At 45.1% G+C, this 10,785-nt stretch overlaps 1 protein-coding gene across 1 annotated transcript in view; it reads right to left on the bottom strand.

Moving 5' to 3' along the window:
• Nucleotides 1–386: 386 nt before the first annotated feature.
• Nucleotides 387–10,785, bottom strand: part of DPP6 (dipeptidyl peptidase like 6) — an 889,247-nt gene continuing 878,848 nt past the window's right edge. The window contains exons 22-26 of the mRNA XM_062193815.1: nt 9,375–9,486; nt 7,690–7,748; nt 7,018–7,090; nt 6,851–6,924; nt 387–533 (exon numbers count right to left, since the gene is read on the bottom strand). Coding sequence (XP_062049799.1) covers nt 387–533; nt 6,851–6,924; nt 7,018–7,090; nt 7,690–7,748; nt 9,375–9,486 — 465 coding nt within the window. The remainder of the gene's footprint in view (nt 534–6,850; nt 6,925–7,017; nt 7,091–7,689; nt 7,749–9,374; nt 9,487–10,785) is intronic.

Genomic DNA, 10,785 nt, shown 5'->3' with positions numbered 1-10,785 from the left:
TAATGCTACTGTTTGATAGCTTGAATTTAAGGGCTGGTTTCCTGTGGGCTCTGAGTGAGCCCTTGCTGCCATCTGTCCTTCCTTTGTTCCTTGGGGGAGGGGCTGTGGGATGCGCCAGCCATGGTAGGGCCAGGAGGAGGCGATGCTGTTGATGTGGCATGTTCCAGGCAGTGTGGAAGCCATCACGACCCATGGCGCATCTCCACCCAGGGAAGGAGCTTGTTTCTCAAGCAAAGCTGCCTTCAGTATCCGAGACACACATGCTATGGAACGTGAACACCGCTGCCCCCACCCACCCCTTGAAGGGGAGAGAGAGGGGCAGGGAAATTCTTCAGTTGCATATAGTTGTAGAAAGAGCCACGTCTGTGCTTCCAGCTGACTTGTGACTAGTCCTCCTCTTCATCTTCTTTTGTTGTGACTGTGGGTAGCTTGTCCTGAATCCTGAAGCATTCCACAAAGAAGTTGATGATGGACCGGTATAGATGCTGCTTGAGGAAGGCGCTATTAAAGTAATGGCTTTCGTCTGGGTATATCTGTGGGGGAGGCAGGGAGAAGTTAATAAAAGTCTACCCTTCCTGGGGGACACACAAGAGATTAGGAGCTTAGTGAAACCCAGGACCATGCAGGCCTGAATTTTAGTTGGCAAAAGCAATTTCCTAATGGTGTCAGTCCTGCTGAAAATGCTTTCTTCCTGGAAGCTTTGCCTGGGGTCCCCTTCTCCTGTGCTTGGAGAAACCAGCCAGCATTCCCTACACCTCTTTTCACCCATGGCACCTCGCTCCTGCCATATGCAGTGAGCAGCCCATCAGAATGGTGGGATAAATGAAAAAACACCTTGCTCAATAGGCTCTTCATGGTCTACATCTGCTCATTGAATGTGCAACTTGGATACATGCCTCAGGTCTGCTGAGTCTGCAGCCAACTCTCAAGGGCATTAGGAATTATGAACCATTCCAAGCTATCACAGTAACCCTCTGAGTGTGGGGAACTCTCCTTTATGTGCCGACCCCTGTTGTAGTCCTGCCTTGGCAACCTGCCTGGCTACACACTCAATGTATGGCTGTGGATAACTAACTTTCCTGGGCCTCGGTTTCCAAGTGTGTCAGATGGGTTGATAATCTGAGTAGAACCTGGCTTAGGAAATTTTGTGAGAATTAAACAATAGGACAATAGGATACCCGTAAAACACTGAGGCCGGAAGCCTGGTGCCTGGAGAAAGCTGGAACATAGACTTGTTGCTGCTGTGTCAGTGATGCCAAGGGTGGTTTCTACTTACTCTATCACTTCTGCAAATGACACTTTCCCATAAGCACGGTGCACTTCTTTTTTTAAAAATTATTTGAAAGAGTTAGTGGGACAGAATTCTCCATTCACTGGTTCACTCCCCAAATGGCTGCAATGGCAAGGGCTGAGCCAGGCTGAAGCTATGAGTTTCATCCGGGTTTCCCATGGGGGTGGAAGGGCCCAAGTATATTGGTTATCTTTTATTTCTTTCCCAGGTGCATTAGCAGGCAGTTGGATCCAGAGTGGAGCAGCCAGGACACAAACTGGTGCTCATATGGGATGCCAGCCTTGTAGGCGCAGCTTAACCCTTTGCACCACACCACAGACCCCTATTCCGCTTCTATATAAGTGATTGTGCATGCATGATGACCAAATCTGACTTGCAAGCCCACATTCAGAATAGATTTCATGTGTTTCATATGTATAATTTTAAACAGAATGATACTCCTACCTTCCTTTTTCATTTTTCTTTTTTTTTTTGACAGGCAGAGTGGACAGTGAGAGAGAGAGAGAGAGAGACAGAGAGAAAGGTCTCCCTTTGCCGTTGGTTCACCCTCCAATGGCTGCCACGGCCGGTGCACCACGCTGATCTGAAGGCAGGAGCCAGGTGCTTCTCCTAGTCTTCCATGGGGTGCAGGGCCCAAGCACTTGGGCCATCCTCCACTGCACTCCCTGGCCACAGCAGAGAGCTATACTGGAAGAGGAGCAACCAGGACAGAATCCAGCGCCCCTACCGGGACTAGAACCCGGTGTGCTGGCGCTGTAAGGCGGAGGATTAGCCTATTGAGCTGCGGCGCCAGCCTAATTTTTCCTTTTAATGTTTGCAATAAGAAACTTTTAATTTACTTTATAATCACAGGCTTAATACTCTATGAAATAAGGAATTTAACAAGTAGAAAACAGACCACTGTTCCATAGGAGAATAGACAAAGGCTATAAACAACAACAAAAAAACTCTCACGATATAAATTTTACCCATACATTACATTTTTTTTGTACTTTGTATTAGCTAAGACAAATCAAAGAAAACATAATATTTGGGTCTGGCTTATTGATTCACTAAGAATAGTGGTCTCCAATTGCATCCATTTTGTTGCAAAATACAGGACTTCATTCTGTTTTATGGATGAGTAGTACTACATTGTGTGTGTATGTGTGTGTGTATGTTATATATATACCACATCTTCTTTATCCAGTTATTACTTGATGGACATCTGGGTTGATTCCATATCTTAGTTATTGTGAATTGAGCTGCAATCAACATGGGGTTACAAATAACTTTTTCATAAGCTAATTCCATTTCCATTGGGTAAATTCCAGGAGTGGAATTTCTGAGTCATATGGTATATCTGTTCTTAGCTATCTGAGGTATCTCCATAGTGTCTTCCATAATGGCTATACTATTTACATTCCCAACAACAGGGGATTAGGGTACATTTTCCCCTATATCCCATCCTGCATTTATTGTTTGCTGATTTCTATATGAGAGCTATTCTAACTGGGGTGAGGTTAGGTCATTGTGGTTTTGATTTGCATTTCCTTGATGGGAAGTGATCCTGAGCATTTTTTCATATGTCTATTGGCCATTTGTATTTCAATCCTTTGAAAATTACCTTTTCATGTCTTTTGCCCATTTCTTAACTGGATTGTTTGTTTTGTTGTTGTTGAGTTTTCTCAGCTCCTTATGTATTTTAGATATTAATCCATTATCAGATGTATAGTTTACAAATATTTTCTCCCACTCTGTTGGTTGCCTCTTTGTGAGTGCTTTCTTAGCTGTGTAGAAGTTTCTTAGCTTGATACAATCCCATTTGTCTACTTTTGCTTTTATTGCCTGTTTCTCTGGGGCCTTATCCAAAAAGTCTGTCTAGTCCAATGTCTTGCAATGGTTCCATTATGTTTTCCTCTAGTATTTGATGTTTTCAAGTCTTAGGTTTATTTATTTATTTTTAAAGATTTCTATTTATTTGGGAGGTAGAGTTACAGACAGTGAGAGGGAGAGACAGAGAAAGATCTTCCTTCTGTTAGTTCATTCCCCATATGGCTGTAACAGCAGGAGCTGAGCTGATCCGAAGCCAGGAGCCAGGTGTTTCTTCCAAATCTCCCATGTGGGTGCAGGGGCCCAAGCACTTGGACCATCCTCCACAGCTCTCCCAGGCCACAGCAGAGAGCTGAATCGGAAGAGGAGCAGCTGGGACCAGAACCAGCATCCATATGAGATGCCGGTGCTGCAGGTGGAGCATCAACCCACTGCGCCACAAGTTTTAGGTTTAGATCTTTGATCCATTGTGGGTTTATTTTTGTTTGGGGTGTAAGGCAAGGGTCTTGTTTCATACTTCTGTATGCAGAGATCCAATTTTCCCAACATCATCTTTTGAAGAAACGGTCCCTTAGTCTAGGGAATGATTTTAGCACATTTCTCAAAGATTAGTTGGTTGCAGATACATAGATTAATTTCTGGGGTTTCTAATATGTTCTGTATGTATTTCTGTGCCAGTACCAGGTTATTTTGATAACTGCCCTGTAATATGTCTTAAAATCTGATATCATGATGCCTTCAGCTGTGCTTTTATTGTTTACAATTACTTTTCCATATGAACTTTAGGGTCAATTTTCCTAAATCTGAGAAGAATGTCTTTGATATTTTGATTAGGATCATATTGAATCTGCAAATTGCTTGGGGTTGTGTGGACATTTTGATACTTATCTATGTTCATGGATAGGAAGAATGATTTTTCCACTTTTTTGTGTTTTCTATTTCTTTCCATAATGTTTTATAATTTTCATTGCAGGGCTCTTTCATGTCTTTGGTTAAATTTACCTCAAGATATTTAATTTTTTTGTGGTGAATGAGACTGCTCTTAAAATTCTTACTCATGGCATATTTGTGTATACAAATGCTATTTTTTATATGTTGATTTTATATCCTGAAACTTTTGTCTCACTGATTCTGTTTTTAAGGCTCTCCACTGCATTTTTAATTTTTTCTATTGAATTCTTCATTTCAATTTAATTCCTCTTTAAGATTTCAATTTCATGAGAGATTTTCTTTCATGTCCTGCATTGATTTCAGTAGTTTATGCGTTTTCTTTTGATTACTTCTATATAATCTCATCAATTTCTTGCATCTTATTGTCTTTTCATAATCTTGTATTGAAGAGTAGTGTTCTTTTATGTTGTCTTCCTTATTCTTGAGTTTTTGCGTTGTTTGTTCGGCATTTGTGGAGATAATTGGTCTCCCCCCCCCCCCCGTGGCTTTTCTCATTGTACTATGACTGTAGATAAGTGGACTGTCTGCTTTCAGTGAATCTCTAGAGGCTTGTAGTGGGTGTGGCCAGAGAGCTCTGTTCAGTTCTCCAGGGTTAAGGGTGTGCCTAAGGTGACACACCCAGGTTTGGCATGGTAAATCTTCTCTCTGTCTCTTAGAAGGGAAGTATATTCTGCTCATCTGAGCTCTTCTCAGTGGTGACCAGTGCCTGAGTGCTAGCCCCAGGGGCTATCATATTCATCTGCAGTGTCCCAAGGACCACACAAAGGATCTGTGCAGTCCTCAGTGTAAGTTCAGCTTCCCCAGCAATGTCTCTCACCTGGTAACCAGGAACCCCTGAGCTCGTGGCGTCTGCCCACCAGAGTCAGGAGTCTCCATGCAGCTGATTGCTGGGCGCAGACACAAGCTGGCACAGCTGTTATGTATGTGCAAAATGGCACCCACTCTATCAGCTTGTCACGGAACACCTTTGTAAACTGATCAGAGAGAAACGTGTCCATCTTGTCCTTTTTTCCCTCCTCTGGTTTGGCTGGAATGCTTTCCCCATCGGGCTTCCAAAGCCTCGTTCCCTTGAGGCTCTTCCTGCCACTCTTTCACCAGTGGCTTGGGCTGCTGCGGTCTCTCTCACCTCACTTTCCAGCACTGGTGTGTAGGCTCTTGGAGTCCCGAGCCATGGGCACCCACACCCTCCACGTAGGTCCACTGTGTGCCTGTAATTCGGTAGAGTTATTCTTCTCAGAGGCCCCACTGTCTCCACTTTTTTAGACCATCTTCTCCTGGGCTAGAACAGTAAGCTCCCTCCGTATTCCACCATCTTGGAACCTTCTACTTGGATATCCTTTCTTTTACTTAAGTCTATTTTCTATTTGACATATTTGATTCTTCATTTTAAATATGAAATATTTATTTTTCTTTAATATCTATATCTCCCAGGAGAATTTCTCACCTATGCTATGTACAGATTTCTTTAAGTCATTTGATTGATTTGTTGTGTTTTTGAGTACTCTTAGAATCATTCCTTTTTAAGGATTTTGTCAACCTCCTCATCTTCACAGTCTAATATTGAAGTATTCCTTTTGAGGAGTCATACTGTCTTCCTTGTTCATGTTTCTTGTTTTTCTAGGTTTAGTTTTACAGATCTGGAAAAACACTTGGTATTTCTTCTGAAAGTTTTATTCTTGGAAATGTGCCTTTATGGCTTACTGGAATGCCTGTACATTTAGTGAATATCTAGAGGTGTATGCTATGTGTGCCAAGGACTTCTAACAGTCCCCTGGAAATGCAGTTCCTTCCCTATTTCTCTGGCTTTCATGGTCAAAATCAGCACTTTTTTTTCTATTCAGCTATCTTAGATCTTCTATGGGCTTTTTATCCAGACTGCTTTCTATGCTGTGAATCCTGTCTTCCTTTTATGTCTTTAAAATAAAGGTGAATGCCACCCTCTAAAGTATTTATTAATGAGTTTAGGCTATCACATGTAAATTAAACATCAAATAGTTCAAAAGGGCATAGTGCAGGAAGCCTGTGTCCTCTTGTCTCAGGTCTTCCCTGGTCAAGGCTATTAACTCAGTGTCTGTTAGGACACACTCTATCACACATGCAGGAGTGAGTCCCTTTCACTGACACTGCTGTTCAGCTCCCAGCTGAGTGAATTTATCAGCTGTCATGAGATCTACCTTGGAATCTACCAAGTGCATGCAGATTTCCTTCCCATTCAGCACTCAGGCCAAAATCACTTTTATCAGAAGCTCTCTGTATACCCCCACCCCATGTGGCCCTCCATGGCCTGGAAATGCTGGGGACAGAGGCAGGCACTGGTCAGAACTTCTATGAAGGAGAGGGGTCCCTGGCTAAGGAACCCTCCCTTTAAATTAAAGGAATCAAAACATAAGTGGGAAATAAAAGAAGCTTCTAGAAGCAGCACTGTTAATACTGGTAAGTCATAGATGGTGTGAGACATGCAGCCAGCGCTGAACTTTGTGCAGTGTTACCCAAGACCCACTAACAGTCAGTACTCCATGCCTCTACTCCAACCCTAGCCTTGCCTATTGTCCTGGGTAAGAGCAAGGGGTGGTGGGAGTTACTTCTAAAGGGGTTTAATCACAGCCTAAGTGCTGATCTGAAAGAACGAGTAAGCTTGTGCTAATGTTTCAGATCTGATGTGAATTCCCAACAACTTTGCATCTCAGCAGATACTCCTGTGCCAATGTTCTGAACGCTATCAGATTTTCTCCATGAAAAGAAACATCCCACTCCAATCATAAAACAAAATAGGTAAAGTAGATATGGATACAGTACCTGTAAGCTGTAATTAGCCTTTCCCTTAATTAGTTGTGTAATGAGTTCTGCTGTGTGCTGGAAATGAATTTTTTCTGTAAAAAAAAAAAGTGTTTATCAAAACCCACCCCACGACAATGGGGGGTACTTTGAACAGCTACGCCGGGGTGAGTGCTCTGGGTCCTCACCATCAGCAGTGGCATGAATGAGCAGAAACTGCTGTCCCTCCAGCGTGGACACTCGATGAGCCACCTTGGTCATCTGCAGGGACAAGGGGGAGAGTGAGTGTGCTGCAGTGCAGGTGGCAGTGTGTGACGATGGGGAAGGGAACTGAGGTACAGGGGAAGCCCTACACGTCAATGAAATGTACAGCAGAGCTCAGCTTTCTCTTATGCTCAGCTCTTGGTGTAGGAGGAAAAGGAGTTGTCACAAAGGTGTTTCACAGGTGCCCTTGGGGGATGACACCCAGAGCAAACTCCACTCCGTTGTCCATGGAAAAGCTTCAAGGTTGCACAGTGCTGCAGGCTCCCACCCCGCACTGGGCTGATGAAAGGCCATGCTGAGTCAACTGGACAGCTCTGACTGAGTAGGTCAGACCAGAGGCGTTGTCTGTAGTGTAGTCAGCAGCTTAGCCTCCCAAAGTGGAGAAGCCAGGAACATGGACAAAGGACTTGGTGGAGGCAGAGATGTTCTCAATGCTCCCTGCTTCTTGGAAGCCCTATTATAGAAATAGAATGAACCAAAAGAAGCTATACTGGGCCTCAGAATAAGGGAGAAAATTACAGGTGGGTTAGGGCTCAAGGGATGGGAGAGAGCGGCTGACTGATGTCATGAAATTAACCAGTTTTGTGTACACCTACCTCATACGCTCTGTTGTCAAGTCCGTGGAGGCCCAAGTACCGCTCGGAAAATGCAGAGGCTGGACAGGAGCAGAGAGAGGGAGTTAGGTCTTGACAGAAGGCTCCCTGGGAGTGGGGCACTCAGACTCCAGGGGAGCCCTGACCTGGGGGTGAGGGCGTGTGGGGTGGGTCTTCTCCTGGCTGAGCAGCAAATTTGGTTTTTCAAAACACCGTCTGAGGGGCCAAAACTGTGGTGTAACAGATTAAGCCATTGCCTGCGATATGGGCACCAGTTTGAGTTCCAGCTGCCTCACTTCCAATCCAGCTCCCTGCTAATGCGCCCATGAAAGCAGCAGATGATGGCCAAGTGCTTGAGCCCCTGCCACCCCTGTGGGAGACCCAGCTGACACGCCCGGTTTTGGATTGGGCTAGCTCTCGTGGTTGCAGCCATTTGTGGGAGTGAATCAGTAGATAGATGATCTCCCTTGCTCTGTAACTCTCTTTCAAATAAATAAATGTTAAACACATCATCCAAGTCTCTTGGGTCCACACGCAGGTAACTGCATAGCACAATAGTAACATTTAAATGTGTAAATTTTGGTGGGTGAGTTTTTTTATCAGGACAAAGGAAAATGTAATTCATCTGAATCCTAAATAAACAGGCTAACCTCTTCCTTCATCTCACCTTGGAGGAGAGGCAACAGTGCACATTTCCATCAGGATTTAAAGGCCTGGTCATGTCCCCGCTCAATCCCAACCCTGACTGCAGTTCTGGGGGCTGCCCTGTTGGGCAAGGCAAGCAGGGGGAGCTCTGTGCATGCTCAGAAATCCTGAGTGAGTCAGGGAGACAAGAGGAGGACTTCCTAGTCTTGGGCTCTGTCATAATCCAGACAGGTGGCAGCATTTGTGTGCATTTGAATTAGCCACATTTGCAACAGCCTGCTGAAAAAGGTAAAGTCTCACTGAATTTGAAAAATGCCACCAGTATTCCCCCTGGAAAAATGATTCTTGAAGCGATTCACATTTTGAACTGGGGGAGTTGTTCAACTATAAGTTGACATATACATTAGAAAGAGCCCTTTGTGGAACTGAGCACATATGAGCAGCTGCTGGACCCAAAGTGGTCCCTGGATTGTGTCCTGGAGCCAGCAAGTGCTGAGATGGGACGCAGGGCTCAGGTGGCATGGTAGGGAGAAAGCTGGCTCCACACTTGGGTAGTCTCTTAAATCATCCAGACAACTCAAGCCCATAGCAAACCTCCCTGTCTAAGGACAGGTGCTGGCCAGGGAGGAAGGCAGACAGACCTGAGCTATGTAGCCCTCCGAGGGTTTACCCTCCAATAGCAATTCTCTCAACCTCCCCAGCACTTCTCACTTAACACTTGCCTGGCAGACACCCCATGCAGGGCCCCTGCCCAGCGTCTGGGAGAAAGGGCAGCCCTGGTGTGGATTGTAGCAAACCTCCTTCCCGTGCACATGTATGCAAGGCTTTCGAACTCCCAGTCTCATACGTTGGTAATGAGCTTGACAGACATCAGTGGGTTGACCACTTCCATGCCAAACAAATGACTTGGGACTCACTCTCCTCTTCCTAGAGATTTAGCCCATTAGCCATACAAGCCCCAGGTGATTTGTTACAGACTAGTGGTGCCTAAAATTAGGGAGGCATTGAAATGGGAAGGCCTTGGTCTTATCGAGGCCATTTACCGTAGAGTTTGAAGTCTGTTATTGGAGAGACTGCAGAGCCACAGGTGAAAGTCTGACCTTGATTTTCACTCTTTGCTGGGAGGATGTAAGTGCTCAGGTACCCTCCATAATCCTAGGGAAGAGCACAAGAGAGAAAGGAGGAGAGACAAGCAGGAGGAAGTGTCAATAGTTCATCATGAAAGCAGCCTCAGATGCAGTAAGATCCAGGACTTCAACAATGTTCATTTCTAAAAATATTTTAACTTGAAAAAATTGCTTAAGGGCTGTAGAAAGAGATGACAAGCACATGCCTTTCCAACTAAATACTGTGTGATACGAGTCTTCCCACCTTTGTGGCTTCAGTGTAAAGTGGCATGACGATGAAATGCGACGTGGACTAGAAATGGAGCTGTAGACCAGGAAATACACGGGGTACGGGGCAGGTTATCATCTGGTCTTCCTACTTGGGCAACAACAAAACACCTGCCTTGTCCACAGGTAAGACAATGACTTTGAGAGAGGACTAAAGGGGAACCAGTGGCAAAGGGCATGAGGGCTGGCCTACCAAGACACTCAGCATGGCGCCTATGAGAGATGGACATTCACCAGCACATCTGTCTACCTGGGTGAATGGTTATGCTCCTGTGTTGCCCTGACGTTGGGGGTTGGCGTAAGGAGCCCTGCTTCAGAGTGGGCCTCCCAGACAGTATAAAGTGTTAGAGCACCACCTGCTATGGGTGCCTTCAAAGCTGGGTAGCAGACTCTCAACAAAAAGACCCAGGGGAACAGGACACAGATGTGATACTTTGATGAGCATAGTGGGCAGAGAACCAGGGCACAATTTGGGGACTGGATGAGGTGTATGTGAGTGTGTGTTTGTGGGAGTGTGAAGAACACATGTACCCAATGTGAAGCCCATGTCATGCCAAGTTCACATTAGGATTAACCACTTAGGACCTGTATGATTATTTAAGTGTGAAATTATGTGATAGACGTATTCTTTTAACCCAGCAGGAACACCTTAATGTCATCAAGAGAGTCTTTTCACAACTAATACTGACATTGGACTTCTCAATGGACGAATCATCTGTATGTTTAAAACACCTCCTCCTACAGGGCTGTACAGCTTACCTGAGCTTAACAAGAGGCCAGCAATGTTCTCTGGGGCAATCTGCAAGGGTGCAGGCTGCCAATGTGTTAAGCTAAAAGAAAGGATAACTCAGGTCTTCTGAGAAGAAGTGCAACTATTGGGCCACATAATCTCTGTTTAAAGCATGTTACAAGCACACGTGTAATGGGGCTGGCACTGTGGCATAGCAGGTAACCCTGCCACCTGCAATTCCGGCATCCCATATGGGTGCTGGTTCAAGTCCTGGCTGCTGCACTTCCAATCCAGCTCCCTGCTAGCGTGCGTGGGAAAACAGTAGAAGGT

Source organism: Lepus europaeus, chromosome 5 (genome assembly GCF_033115175.1).
Source record: "Lepus europaeus isolate LE1 chromosome 5, mLepTim1.pri, whole genome shotgun sequence".
NCBI lineage: Eukaryota > Metazoa > Chordata > Mammalia > Lagomorpha > Leporidae > Lepus > Lepus europaeus.
Note: the sequence above shows the minus strand (reverse complement) of the source record. Positions and strands in the feature narration are given on the sequence as shown.